This window comes from Octodon degus, unplaced genomic scaffold, assembly GCF_000260255.1.
Source record: "Octodon degus isolate 3935 unplaced genomic scaffold, OctDeg1.0 scaffold00065, whole genome shotgun sequence".
In the NCBI taxonomy this organism is placed as follows: domain Eukaryota; kingdom Metazoa; phylum Chordata; class Mammalia; order Rodentia; family Octodontidae; genus Octodon; species Octodon degus.
The window spans coordinates 2,431,443-2,447,490 of NW_004524641.1; the positions used below are offsets into that span (position 1 = coordinate 2,431,443).

Here is a 16,048-nt window from a genome sequence, read left to right on the forward strand (position 1 = left end):
CTGGCCACACACACACACACACACTAAATAAATAAATAATTGTTTTTAAAAAAAAAAAAATAGTTAGGATAGATATACTGTGTGGAAATATAGATTTGAGACAAAAGCCTAATGTCCCAAGAGAGCAGGGAACAATAGACAGAGCCCAGGAGAGTTGCTGTCTGTTTGCAAATTCCCGGAAAGCTGGGATTCAAGGCTGCAGATAACAGCTTCTCCTGCAGGCGCCCTGTCCTTTGATCCCTTGCTTAGGATGTTATTGTCTAGCATTTGTATGAACCTAGTGTTAGGCAAATGGTGGAAGTCAACAGAGATAGTAGTCTGTATTCACTTAGGTAATTATGCACATTCCTTAGTCTGCCTTTACCCCTCAATAAATGTGAGATGCTTCTGAGGCTCTGGGCTCACTTGGAGAGAGACTAATCTCAGTGAGACCTCTGAAACTACATTCATCAGGTCTTCTTGTTGTTTCTTTCTGCACCGACCCGTAACATACAACAATACAGCTGCATTCTCTTAATTCAGTGAATAGAGAGGTTTGTTCTAATAGTGTTTGAGACAGGATATCAGGTCTGCATCTTGTACAATGGCCACTAAGACAACAATATGCAATGTATTAATTATTGAAAATGTGCTAGTAGTTGGTTGTGAAACTGTCTCACTTCTATATGGTTCTCAATAAAAGTATTTTTAAAAACAAAAAAATTCAGATAAAAATAATTACTAAAATAAGTACTAAGGTTATAGTATAGATGTGCTCTTTTTTCACATTTAAACTTTTGCAAGTTCTCAGTCCATGTCCTATTTTTCCCATTGTTAGATTTCAATTTTCTTGGTACCAAAACATGTAATCTGTCTAATTAAAAGGGACAAGCTGGGAATTCAGTGGAATTTTATTCAGCCACTATGTCAGTGTTCTATGATCAGTGTTGGTCACTATCTGATTGTCTTTACTGTATTTGCCTGCTCTGAGGCCTAAATATAACCTAAGGTTACTTTCTGGGTTATAGGAAATCTATTAATTCTCTTAATGGATTTGATTATTTCACATTATAAAAATGGTAGGTAAGTCATTTTTAAATCGTTACTGATAATTACCTCACTATTGTTCTGTGACTAATGTCTCCTTAATGAGGCTAGATAATCCTGCTATTAGTATAGTTTTATAGCATTTTATTTCAAACAAACTTACATTTCTCTTTTCCTACTGCCTGCCTTGTGTTCTGACAGTTTCAAAGAGAGCATCGAGAAATCATCATATTCTGACTGGCTAATAAATAACAGCATTGCTGAGCTGGTTGCTTCGACAGGCCTTCCTGTAAACGTCAGTGATGCCTACCAGGACCCACGGTTTGATGCTGAGGTAAGAGGCATCCTCTGTGCACAGTCATAGAAGCCAGCTGTTAAAAAACTGATGGTTTGCTGGTTGAAGCACAAAGGGACATCACGCAGGCCCCTGGGCAACCTTTAAAATTGACTGGTAATTCTTTCTCCTCTTTTCTCTGTCATCTGGTTTCTAGCCTTCCCTGCTGTTGACTGACAACTAGAAAACTTATCCTGATTTGTGGTAAAATTATCCTTAGTCTGTCATTTTTATGATTGGGTATACTTTATATTAAGCTAAGAAATCTTATAACAATGTGTACAACACATAGTTATTTCCCAACAGATGTTATCATAACTGTATTTTTTGAAATTGCTGCCATAAAGCAGTAAATTGGTTGATGTCATTGCTTAAAGTAAACTATATAGGTATAGTATGCTGATAGGCAGAATATATTAAAACAGTTTTAAAGTTGATATTGTAAGGTAATATCAAGTATACAGTGAATTCATATGAGCTAATAAAATGTCTATATGTAGATACACATATTCATATACATGTATCTACATATACATAATACATACTCATATGTATAGCTAATAGATATCTAGATATCTAGATATTATAAAATATGTATGCATAATAAAATACATGTAATAAAGTTTCCCATTTTAGATCGCTAAGCTAATCTCAGAAGATAGCAGGAGTTTTTGACAAAGAAGCATGAGGAAGAGTGTGTTTCAGCCAAAGCTTAAGGCAAGGGAGTTGGGGACCTGGGGCAGCTCAGTGTGCCCAAAGGGCTGCAGGAGATGAGGCTGGAGAGGGAAACAGGAGTCCATATCACCAAAAGCCTCATAAAAGTTGTGTTAAAAGGTTTGATTGTTTATCATGAGCCATGAGTCATGGGAACCAATACCTGAGTTTTGAAATGAGGAAGAGGCAGTTGTTATTGATTGATTGATTGATTGATTGATTGATATTGAGGATCAAATTCAGGACCTTGCACTTGCTAGACAGGCACTGTACTGCTGAGCTATATTCCCAGCCCCAGCAGTTATATGTTAGAATGATCACACTGTCTCCAGAACAGAGGCTAGATTAGTGATTACAACAAGGAAACAGTTAATTCTGTAACACTGAAAGGTAAGAGTCATCACTTCCACTTTACAGAAATGATCAGCTGCCTTGTACTGCCTCCTTTGTCTGCTGTAAGGAAGAGAGAATATCAGGGAGGCTGAGTTCTAGGTCTAACTTACAACTTTGATCAGGTTATCATTGCAGATCTGTACAGGGGAATCTTAAATTCCAAAACTTACCAGTTCTTGGTAGCTGCCTGATGTCTCTCTTCCCCAGAAAACATTCTCCATGTGCTTTCTGTTCCTTCTGGGTATGAGACATAAATGCTTCCACTTTGGAAATTGTGTCATGAACTTGTGGGCTGGATGTATTTCCAGGGTCCCCATTAGCAATGGTTGCTGATCACCCTTTAGCTCTTTCAGTTCTGAGGTCTTTCATTCTGAACTTGGAATTATCTTCTTGGGGAAATTCATTGTCCAGAGTGTCTGGTCTGATTTTTCTTCTGGTAGAAAAGAAAACCATTGTCTGGGTTCTGGGCCTGGAGCAGTGAAAACGATTTACAGACGTCAGTGTTTGAATCCTTTAAGGTTTTGATTGGATTAGATCTGATTTTATGATTTTTTTTTTTGCTTTTGCTGTGTTTCTATCTTGATCTTGGAATATTGAAGAAAATATTTCTACAAAGCTTGTTAATAATATTCTCTGTTCTATTATTAACACCACTAATAATTGAACAAACTGAAAGATTTGCTATGCAAAAGACTAGTTGCTGAAAATTTGTTGTTATGAAGTCAACATGTTTGGTTAAATGTTGGCAAACAATAGTCATTTTACTCTCCAAATCACAAATTATGATATAAATTATGATTTTACATTTAACTTTGAACTATAGAGACAATCAAATTCTGGGAAAGAAAAACATTAAATTACACTATTTCTTTTTTTATTGGTTTATAAAACATATGTGAAAATTTAACAGAACATAATGTAGAATGCCAGTGTACACACCACTCAGTTTAAGAAAAAAATCATTACTTCTGACCATTGTATTGTCTTCCCTAGTTCCACCTCCTTTATTTCTCCCACAGAGGCAATCAATATCCTAAATTTGAGTTTATCATTTCTTTCCCATTTTAGGCAGTTTCATATTACACATGTTTGAATTCATTCCCAATACATTGTTATTTTGCATGTCTGTAAACTTTACATAAAATGAATGTGAAAAACAGTAAGAAATACACACAATAATATTGTGTGTATTTTTCTCTAGCTTTCCTTTTTTCTAATCAATATTGTGTGGCTGAGTTGTATAAACTTGAAACCATTCATTTATTTGCTCTGTTGCAAAGTATTCCATTGTATGAGTGAGTTCCAGTTTGTTTAGCCATTTGGTTGTTGATGTAAATTTGGATTCAGTTCTTTACCATTACATTCATAACCATCAGGGACACTCTTGTTTGTGCTTCTGAGTGATCAAATGTAAGAGTTTCTCTAGAATGTATTCTTAGGAGAATGATGTACTGAGTCATAAGCTATAAGCATCTTTACCTCTACTAAGGGCTGAAAAATTCTTGTACAAGCTTTTGTCTTATGAAAAACAGCAAGCAAACACAATTTATATTTCACAAATACTTCTTGCTAATACACTATGATAAGCTTGAATGTGTCATATCTTACATCTACAAGCAAACTTTTATTTTATCTTTATTTCTTTTTATATCTTCTCTCTTAGGTTAAAAAATAGCATGCTATAACTATTATTCTATTCCTAGCTTTTTTACTAGCAATATATTCTAGAGGTCACATCTTATCAATATATAGAAATACAGACAATTATCATCATTCATAGCAGTAATGTTTTACAATGTCCCTGCAAATACTGGATTAGTAAATCCAAGAGAAATACATAGTCAGTTTCCTAAGAGCTTTTGGTCACATTTCCACCAGCCAATCAACATCTAACTCTGTTTCATGTGTGTTTCTACTTAAAAATGTCTTATTTAATATGCATAGTTAATTTGTTAATATTGAATTTGAACATTGTAACTCATGCCAAGCAAATCTCTTTTTAACATCTTTTTCTTTCTTTATAAGGCACCTCATAGCTTTTGTGAGTTTAGGAACATGAAATAACACTTTTATACTACTCTGGGGCCATTTTAAGTGGCTAAACCCCCAAATACCAAAAATGTGGTATTACACAGACCATGCAAAGGACATTTACATTCACAGTAAGGGAGATGAAACAAGAAGGCAGAGCGTCAGCTTGTGTGATGTTAACTGCAAATGTACGCACCAGGCAGCCAAACTCCCTGCGCGTCTGTGCATGTCCATGTCTCTACATGACTGTGGCAGTGCCGTCAGTGTTTATTTTGTTAATAGGCAAATTCATGACAAGCAGACTTTCAACTGTAACATTTTCTGATTAGCAATTCAGCCACTTTATATTTTCCTGCACACTTGTAGGCATTCATAGTAGGACAGCCTGCCCAGGTGATCTCTAAAAAGAACAATTTGTACATTCAAGCAACAGAAAAAAGCTATTTCTGTGGATATGGGCATAAAATTTTCATGCCTTGATCTAGTAGTCAAAATGGGTAAAGCCATGACTATGTCATGAAACCACTTACTTCCCTCTGATAAAATGAGGCACACACTTAGACCTGCATTATTTCCTGACATCCCCCCCCAACCCTAATGTTTCAGTCTGCCACAGAACTAATGCTGAAATTAAAATGTAAATCTGTCGACCATTGCATTATCTTTCCTAGTTTCATTTCCTTTATACCATGGCTTGTACATATTCTCTTTCCCATGATACTGAAATGCAGAGTTGGCTTACGTTTACCTTCTGATGCTAAGAGAAAAAATTTTTGAAGAAGAATCAGTATGATTAAGATGGGCAAAACAGAGAGAGACTGAGACAGAGACAGTTCTGTCTAAATACAGATGTTTAGTAGATACATCCTACAAATGTGTTTGCATTATGTGTCTATTATGTATTATGCATTGACAAGCAAACTTATGTATTTGCTTGGTTTCCCTGCCTTTTCAAATGTTTTGCACCAGTGACAGGTGTCAACTGTTTAGATTATAATGGTTGAAACAGACTCCAGATTGAGTCCATGGGACACTCCCAAGAGACTTGGAGGTTCAGACCTTCTTGTCACAAAGCATGATGTAAGATGATGTAGCTCATAAGATAAAGAAAACCACTTCAGATATCTTCTTATTAATGAATTAAATATTTCCCTTAAGATAAAACAAATCATAATAAAATAAAATTTACCTCGGCCTTTCACATCATTCATAGAAGTGATTCTAAAATCATCTTAGAGACAGAAAATCTTCTGGAAACTTTTGAACCATCTCTTGACATGGGTCAGGCACCTGCTGGTGGGGGGAGGGCCTGGGGTGAATAATCATAGTTATCCACCTTCTGGGTGTTGTGTTTATGACTGACTTAAATATTTCAGTGTTTCCTCCTTGTGGAGATTAGGCAAGGAACAATGATGTCTTCCTTCTGTATGCCTGTAGAGGTACATGTCCTGAGTGTTACCTGCTGGGCTTGAAGCAAACATTGGTTTGAGGCCAAACTCCTTGGTTTATGGATGGAAAATTATGACAAAGTGCTTATATGAGATAGTCACAGAGCCAGAGCAGGTTTTTGAGCTTTAATTTCTGCTATCTTATGAAAATCACTGTATATTTGCTCTGTTACAAGATTCTGTGATCTTTAAGATGTAAAAAGAAATAGCTGTCATACTGGCTGAAGAAACAAATTTTATGAGTTATCAAGTTAGAGGATTTCATAATTTCATCAGTCATTCTTTGGAAAATGGTTATCCTTGTTTGTTTCTGAAGATACTGGTGAAGTACTATGCATTGTAATTTTTGACTGCTACATAGCAAATCACTGCAAACTCAGCAGCTAAGATATCTCTCATGTATTAGTTTACAGTTCCTGTAGGTTGGAAGTCTGGGCATTGCATAGCTGGGTTATTTGCTCAGGGGGTCCTGAAGCTTAAATAAAAGTGTTAGTCAAGGGCTTCTCACTTAGAACTTAGTGTTCCTTTTGAAACTCATTCAGGCAGAATTGAGTTCCTTGCAGTTGTAGATTGAAGTCCCTCTTTTCTTACTGCCTGTTGGCCAGGGATCTTCTTTACTCTTAGAAATTACCCCTGTGTCCTACCATGTGGCCCTTTCACATATGGTAGCTCACTTCCTCAAAGCCAATGAGAGTCTCTCACTCCAAATGACTGTAAGTGAAGATTAAATAATGTCAAGAGTGATTTACACAACCACAGAAGTGATTGTCCCCTAAACATATCATGTAATCCAGAAGAGGACTGTCCTACTATCCTTACATTTTTTGTCCACATACAAGGATAGAAGACTATGCAACGTGTATGTGAAATTGGGCAGGAGGGGTTGTGGCAGTTTGGAACCTCAGAGCTTATCATAATAAGGAGTAAAATTGAGTCCAGACAGACTATTTCCATCTTACAAAACAACCTGTATGTCCTGTATGAAGAAAATGTCCATGAGAAAAAAAAGCCATAAAGAAATATGTTTAACATTGTGTAAGGCATTTAATACCTGTGTATAGGGGCTGGAGAGATGGCTCAGTGGTCTAAAGCACCTACTTAGAACAAGCTTCGCAAAGCATCAGGGACCGCGGTTCAATCCCCCAGCACCACATGCCAGCCAGTCGCGCCCCCTGGTGGGCTGAGCTGGCCACACACACACACCACTCTCTCTCTCTCTCTCTCTCTCTCTCAAATAAATAAAATAAAAAAAATAAATAAACAAATAATACCTGTGTATATATAAATATGTATTCACATTTTTTCTTGTCAGTACTTTATATTCAAAGAGAGCTTATAATTATTTTTTCAAGTACATTTTCCTTTGTCTTTTAGACAACTTGGTTCTTCTTGATACTTATACCAGAAATTTTATGTATACGCATGTTTTCTCCTTTCTCTCATGTTTCCTGACTAATTCACTAGGAGGTTGAATTCACCCTACCTGTGGAATTTGATCACAGAATCTGATTGTTTTTCACCACTCAGCTGCATTTGATTTTATTATTAATTTACCTTTTTATATTTTCATATCATTATTATAATCATGCAAAAATTGATATTCTATGGTATTCTTAAAATTTTAGGCCTTTATAAGTGGTATGAATTTATGTTTTAGTGGGGCAGTGTGAGTTCACTAAAAATTAGAAAAGATTACTCAAAATCTAGATTGAAATAACAAGACATCTAAGTAAATCAACTGGTCTTGCTGTATCTTTGGAGAATTCAGACGCATCATTTTCTACTGCTTTTGCCAGTATGGAGTGTTTCTTGAGTTTTATTCTAAGAGCTTTTTCTGACATTGTACTAACAGCATGAATATAAACTGCATTTATGAATGATCTGCTATTATATCAAGTGGCTTTTAGGAGTACATACTCCATTTACAAGCACCTTTATCCTAAAGAAAACAGTATTGTCACTCACCATACTTTTGGTTGTTAGCATTGTTCTTTTAAATGCAACTCCCTGTAATTAGTTGTACTCTGGTACATCACTTGTAAAACTTTGTGTCCTCTTTTCATTTTAGAGTCAAAAGAACATGTTAAAACAAGTGCACTAATACAAAAAAAAACAATTATTTAGTCAATTGAATGTATTCTATTGCTTAGTTTTGTACTTACTTCCGATTGTATAGTCCTGGAGAAATTTTTCAGAGCCAGCAAGGGCAGGATTGGTTTTCTGCCTATACGAGGTTGAACACTTAGGCCAAATAGGAAATGGAATGACAGAAAGTAAGTAGAAAGTAGGACAGGCCTTGTGTGTGGATGGGTTAGATGGTCCAGGTGTTTGTTGTTGATTCAGAAGTGCTGAGAAGCAGCATCCCCAGATTTCCTCTCCCATGATGCCCAGGCCTAATTACACAGTTAGCACCAAAGGGCATGACCTTGGTTTGACCCTAACTCTTCCACTCCATGTGGTTCTTTCCTTTTTCTCTGAATTTTTAAAGCCTATTATAAACAACTCAATTGTACTTACCCTGTCAGGTAGCACTTAAGGATAATAAGGCCCCAACCATTGCAATCCTCTGACATAGACCATTAGAGTCCATTGTGTCTGTCAGATCTTCATAGTGGAGCACGCCTGCAATCTGGGATGCTGAATGCCTGGCCTGGCAGGGGCATTTCATTCCCTGTTCTCTGTAACATTTCTCTTATCATCCCTGCTTTTGTTACAAGGAGAAATGTGCAAGATTGAAACCATTAAAAGTTAAAGCTCTATGAATCTTCTAAAGTGCATCTGCTACTGGTAATTTCTCAGTAATCGACACCGTAAGCAAATTGGAGATTCTTTCCTAACAGCAGGGCTTAGTCAGAAGACTCCATGGTGGACATAAAAACTTGAAATGGCCAGAAAGACTGAGAAAGTCAGTAGGAAGAGAATTTGAAAAACATGATCAGATGTAAGATGAGGTAGCTATAGGTCATGAGCTATATGGGTTCAATGGAGCAGACTGCTACATAAGTAGTAGAGACAACTATAAGCACTAAGGCATGATTTTTGTTTTGTTGTTTTGTGTTTTTTGAATGTATTTGTTTGATACAGAATCTCACTATGCAGCTCGGACTCATGATGATCCTCCTGCTTTCAGCCTCCCCAGCACTGGTATAACAGGTGTGTGCCACTACACGTGGTCTCTGTGACATGACATGTGGTGCAGGGGATTGAACCACAGTCCCTGCACTTGCCCAAGCAGGGGCTTTAGTCCTCTGAGCTATCTCGTTGGCCCCATAATTTTTGTTTTAATTATTTTATTTTGGGTCAAAAATATAAAGGATCATTTGTAGGCAATAATGTAGAAGTCAATAGGCCTGATTCTATGTACAGGTTTAGCAAAAACATTATTTTCTATCTCTCATTATTTCATGGAAATCAGGAGTCTTAACTCTGAATGTTGGATTCTTATCTAATCCTAGTTCCTAATCCCTTTTGGGAATAGTTTGGAAATACATTATTGTTAAAGCAGTAATAATTTGTATGGAAAAGAAACAAAATGTGTATCACTGAATGATATTACATTGTCACTAATTCATTTTATATTTTCTTTGACTACTTGTGAGAAACTGGAAAATATGAAAAGATGTTTAGATGGCTCTAAGAGCTAAACCCTCTTTAATTAGTTCTATTAGCTAGAAAGGCCCCATGAGGACAGACACCAAGAAAAATTTTTAAGTAGATACATTTTTAGTTGGGTATAATTATGCGCTGCACATAATATTTTAACCATAGCCTCCTAGGAAGGCCACTTCATTTCACATAAACTAACTTTAGGGACTCTACTAGTGTGGATTTTATACTAAGAATGATTGAACAGGGACCTTGTGGAACAATGGGGCAGACATTTTTGACAGATAGTTCTTTCACTATTAATAATATTTACATTTGTAAATGACTTAGCAACATTTAAACACTTTCACATATATATTCTCGTTAAACAACCTATAAAACAAGAAAAAAACACAAAGAAGAAAAGGTGAAGTCAGCTCTAATGTGATAATCTGGAGATAAGCAATGTTATCATTTTGGTGTACAGGAGACAAAATTAGAGGACAAAACTGGCATTGAGAGTTGAGAGTTTGGGCAACTTGGTTATGTAGTTGAGGTCACACACCTGTGAACTGCATTGGCTAATGTCATCTGGAGATTTGGCATTATCTAATTGTGTTATTTAGATTTCCAGTACTGTGACAAAATACCTGAGATATTTCAAAGGAACAAAGTTTTCTATTTTAGCTATTGCACTGCGGGCTTACTTGGTTTTGTTGCTTTGGGTTTGTGGTGGCACAATCCTCATGGCAAAAGCATGTGGGCGAGAAAGAGAGAGAGAGAGAGAGAGAGAGAGAGACAGACAGACAGACAGACAGACAGACAGACAGACACATAGAGGGGGGAGAGAGAGACAGACAGAGAAAGGGGAGAGAGAGGCAGAGACAGAGACAGAGACAGAGACAGAGAGACAGACAGAGACAGAGACAGACAGACAGACTGAGAGACAGAGAGAGATTCCCCCATAGTTCCCCTTCAGGGTACACTCTCAATTTCTCAGTTACCTAACCTTCTCCCATTGGGTTCAATGCCCAAAAGGCCCCGTCATCATCTGGGACAAGCTTCTAGCATGTGGGTCTTTGGGAGACTCTGTCCCTGACTACAGCACTAATTGGCATAGATCATTCTTTCCCCCACAAGTTCTGATTCGTTTTTCTCCCAGTTTGAGACTTAATTCTCTAGAGTTCGTGTGCTTCTATGGTGACCTTCATTTCCCTGCTCTTTCTTTTCCTTCAGGCCCTGCAGGGGATGACATGGGCACCCAGACCTTGCCATTTTATGTATGGCAAATCAGCCAGCCTGGACTTGTGCAACTTACTAAAACCAGTCGCTATCAGGGAATTGTCTGAATGATCTTAAAACAAAATTTTATTCTCATCACACTCTGCCTTCCTCCTTTCTCCCTTCCTCCTTCCTTGCACTCAGCAAGTGTGCTGGTAGCCTCCTCTAGCACTCCCCTGTTCTCTCAGCTTTCTCTGCTGCCCCCTCTGCCCTTCTGTGCTCAGCAGATATACGACAACAGCTCTGGGTCATGCAGCTCTGCTTTCTCACTGCCACTGTCCGCTTCTCCAGGATTCACAGCTGACCTTTATTCTTGATCTCATTCCTTCCTCTTGTGGCCTTGTTGGCCTTAAATTGTCCTACAGTGTTGTTAAGGTCTGTACTACTTCCATTCCTCATCCTCCTTGACCACTGTACACCATGTGACACTGTTGTTCCCCTTAGCTATGGAAATAACTTTTTTCCTTGTGTACAGGTAATTTGTAATAATTGTCTAAAATTGAAACAGTGCAGACCAAAAAAAATTAGAGAAAAACAAGAGATACAAGGATAGCCAATATTTTGGCCCTAGCCCTTCAAGGTCAGTCAGGACTCAGGACATAAGAGAACCTGTACTGTAACATCCTGTAACTCAGTGGTGTCCCAAATTTTCTGTTCAAGTAGATTATGAGGCCACAGAGGAAAGTGATCAACGATGTAGAGTGTGCCTCAGGAGAGTCACATGGAGAGAAAACATTCTCTCAGGCTTTCACAGAGAACAAATTGGTCAAGCAATGGCCATGACTCATCCACATGGCTGACACTGACAAAAGATCTACAAACTGCTGTACAGGGTTTCAGGGTAAATCCTGAGGGGATCTGACTGACCTTGTCAGATACAAAATAGGTCTTGCTTTATCTTGGTCTTAATCATTCCAGCAGAAAAATATAAACATGAGGTATAAAAAGTAAAACCATATTAATATGTTGAGCTATAAAAGGCTCAAGTCAACAACTTCTGACATTGCCAGTTCTACTGATAACCCACTACTATTATGGACTATTGGACTATATTGGGTTATTTTGCTGAATTCACGCACCTACAAAATTTGGATGACAATGGACCACCTATCTCTGACAAAACAAAACAAAAAAGGGGGAATATAAATGAAGGACTATTTTGTAATGTAAATATATATATATTATATATATATATATATATATCTGTATATATAAAATAGTTATATATATACAGCTACTCTCTCTTAGTTCAATGAGAAGAAAGATTTGTACTAATAGTGTTTAGACAAGATATCATGTCTGTGTCTTGTACTCTGAATTACTACTACAAAGACAATATGCAATGTATTAATTATTGTAACTATCCTACTAACCTGTTTTGGAACTCTCTCATTGCTATTTCTTTCTCATTAAAATTAATTTAAAAAATTAAAATAAAATTGAAACAATTTTAAAACTCCAAAAGGAAAGTAATTCAAAGGAAACTGTTGTAGTTACAATTGTTCTAGGATTATTCAGTGTAGACAATGTGTATTTTCATAGCCATACACTCACGCTACTGATGCTTTATATATATATATAATTAGTTTTCTTAAAATTCAATTTTATTTTACTTTGAAGAGTAAAAACAAAAGCAAAAACAAACAGGAAAAAAAGAAACAGGGTAATATACAACAATACACATGTTACAGATTTTCAAAACAGAAATAGCTAATTAACAATGGTTGTTACATTGTCTATTTTTATTGTCAAATCTATTGCTCAGATTAGCAGATATAGTTATGTAAGATTGGACAAATAATTGAATATTACTGCCTGCTTTCAAGAAATCTTAATTTTTCCTTGTCATTTCTTTAAAATTTACTTTAAAGAGAGCATAATAATTGATAAGACATTAGAAACAGTACACATTTAGAAGACCGAGATGAGAGGTATTCAACCATGGGTTTTGTATTACATTGCTGTCCTCGATACAGTTACTCAGATTGTAGATATCAGTATATAAAGTTGGTCAAAGTGAATGTTCTAAACATTAACTGTTACTTTCAAAAAACTGATGGAAATTATTAATAAAATCACCTTAGCTATCCTGTACATATACTTGTATGTTTCCCCCTTCTTTTTTTCCTATCTTTTCTCCTTTCGCTCAACTTTTTTGTTTAATCCTAAAGTTCAGTTTCTTTCTGTTTTACTATATTTATTATACTTTTCAGGTTTTATTTATTCTTTCAGGTTCTTACTCAGGGAGACAATACAATATTTACACAGGGCCTGATTTATTTCACTTACACCCTCTTACCTATAAAGCCACTTACCTATAAAGCCTTTGAGTTCATCTTTCTTTATAGCTGAGTAGTACTCCATTATATAAGAGTACCACATCTTTTTCAACCATTCCTCTTTTATTTTTATTTCTATTGCATTTCAGGGAAGGTTCTACAGGGTGTTCAGGGTCTCACTACTAGATCAGACTCATAGTGATCCACTTGTTTACAGCCTTCCAAGAACTGGGATTACAGGCACACACCCCTATGCCCAGTCTCAATTGCCATCTTGGTGAGTCCCGTTGGCAGGGCCAGCAAGGCAGGCCCAGAGATCGAACCCCTGGCCCCTACGCCTGTTTGCAGGAGCTTGAATCTGCTGAGATATTTGGCCAACCCAACCATTCCTCTTTTATAGCATGATTTTTATTAGATGTATAATATTCCATCATGTGAATGTGCTATGATTATAGCTAACCAACTTTTTCCAATTGAATATCCAGATTACAGTAAAATCTTGGATTGTGCACAGCTTGTCCTGCAGGTGCTGCAAGATGAGTGGACATGTCTAATAAACCTTAACTTATAAACAAGCAATGTCTTGTGCTATGAATTGTATGTGATATTGTATGTGGCATGAGCACACCAGGCCAGTGATTCTCTGTCCCTTGCTGAGGGACTGGGGACAACCACCCTCCCTCAGCAAAACAAAACAGACCCGACATTCTGGTGCAGCTGCAGCGAGCCCACATCTGTGAACTCTACCTTCTGGCGAGGAAAAAAAAAAAACTGACTCCCTTCTCCTCATGCCTCCTGCCATTACCTTAGTTCAGATTTTATCCTTAGGGAGAGGGAGAAAACCACTATGTTCTTTTGGAAGATAACTTTGATGGATGTGTTTGTTATTGTTTGAACTCCTTTGAACCCGTCTCTCCTAGTCAAGGCAGTTAATCTCTTCAAGTCTCATCTGATAAGAGAGAATGCTAACTGGACCTACTTCAGAAGGCTGTTTTAAAAACTATATAAAATAGCACATATGAAGTGCTGAACAAGGTGCCTGACACACAGTGAACATCCAGTAAAGGTTAGCTTATCATAGTTGTCATTTTTGAAGACCCATTTTAAGAGGCCTAAGGTGTTCCTGAATTCTCTTAAAAGATGCAGTTGATGCTATTTCTTAAAAAGTGTTTTGAACATTCTCTACTTGGACACTTATTTTATCTTTATTTCTGTATAGACTAGACTGTGAGCTCCACAAGAGTAAAGACTGAATCCATTTTTATATCAACATCCACGAATGCTCATAGGTGAGAGCAGCACATATTTATTGGAATAGAGACCTGGATGAATGATTTATGCCCATGATTTTATTTTTAATTCATGTTTGTTTCAACCTGCAACTCTTATTAATCTGTGTGATTTACTCCATTACACTAAAAAAGAAAAACCACATCATCTAAAATCACATGATTAAAAGATACAAGAATTGAAGAGTAATATGACATAATAATATAATGTCAAAATATTGTACAGAAAATGTATTAAAATTAATAATTGAATTTAGTAAGATATATAATTATATATAATATATTGTATATGTATACTGTCCATCTATCAACTATAGTTAGCTCTATCTATGGGTTCTATATCTAGAACCAATGACAGATTGAAAATGCAAAAACATTCCATCTGTATTATATATATACACAGATATTTTCATGTTATTCTCTAAACAATGCAGTATGATAAATATTGAACAGCATTTATATTTAGTAGGTATTTTAAGTAATCTTGACATGATATTGGAGAATATGTGTAGGTTATTTGTAAATGTGCCATTTCATGTAAAGGACTTGAATTTCCACATATTTTGGTGTCCATAAGGGCCCTGAAATTAACCCCCAACAACTATCAGGGAGAGATTGACTATAAACACATAAAGAAAAAAAGTAAGAATACCATTTATAATAATACAGCCTTTTAAAACATGAGATACACGCTTTCCGGGAACCCCCAGACTCAGTGCTAGCCCAGGTCCGGTGAGTGTGTGGGAGAGCTTCCAGCTACCCTGCGCAGGCGGGACCTACTACTGGTCCCAGCCCAGGGACAGTGTGAGTGAGACCCTATTCCACCCCCTTCAGATGTCCCCCACCACTCCGCAGCACGTCCCCCACCCTGCCCACCGAGTAGCAATTTCTGCCATGTTCCGGGAACCCCTAGACCCAGTCCTAGCCCAAGGCTGGTGAGTGTGTGGAAGAGCTTCCAGCTACCCTGCGCAGGCGGGACCTACTACTGGTCCCAGCCCAGGTGCAGTGTTGGTGAGACCCTCTTCCACCCCATTGGGACGCCCCCGACCACTCCACACCACCACCCCCACCCCGCCCGCCAAGTAGGAATTTCTGCCGCGTTCCGCGAGCCCGCAGACACAGTTCTAGCCCAGACCCAGTGGGTGCGTAAGAGAGCTGCCTCTCCCCCCTACTCCACCTTGTCCCCTCCAGACTCATCTCAGGCCTGGCATACAGGCCGGGGATGTAACCCTGCAGCTGCAATACATGCAGAGAGTGTAGGGGATAGAACCACCCAGCTAGTCCAGGAGCAGAAAATCTTGCCAGAGGGGCAAAACAGGTTCACCCTCAAGGGAGGCAACAGGAAGGAGCTGAGCACAGCAGCCAGACCCAAGCCAGGCACAGCTAGATAAATCCAAACTTTGTAGACCTGCACCTGAACTTCAGTACGTGCTAAGGTTATAACTACAACGAAGATCTACAACAAAGGTCACAAGACAGTGCTACACAAAATGATGAGAAGGAACAAAATACAACCTCAAAACCCAAGCCCACCCATAACAAGTGCAGAGGACACTAACACAGAGCAAATTGGGAACCACACAGCTGAAAGCAATGAATCAATGGCTTCTGAAATAAAGCTGCAGAAAGGTATAGAGAAACTCAGATTGGAAACAAAAAAAAAAAAAA

General features: G+C 37.6%; 1 protein-coding gene across 1 annotated transcript in view; it reads left to right on the forward strand.

The window, feature by feature from the left end:
* Pde11a (phosphodiesterase 11A) overlaps window positions 1–16,048 on the forward strand; it is a 535,125-nt gene that overhangs the window by 338,382 nt on the left and 180,695 nt on the right. Inside the window, exon 6 of the mRNA XM_004634726.3 lies at window positions 1,228–1,360. Coding sequence (XP_004634783.1) covers window positions 1,228–1,360 — 133 coding nt within the window. The remainder of the gene's footprint in view (window positions 1–1,227; window positions 1,361–16,048) is intronic.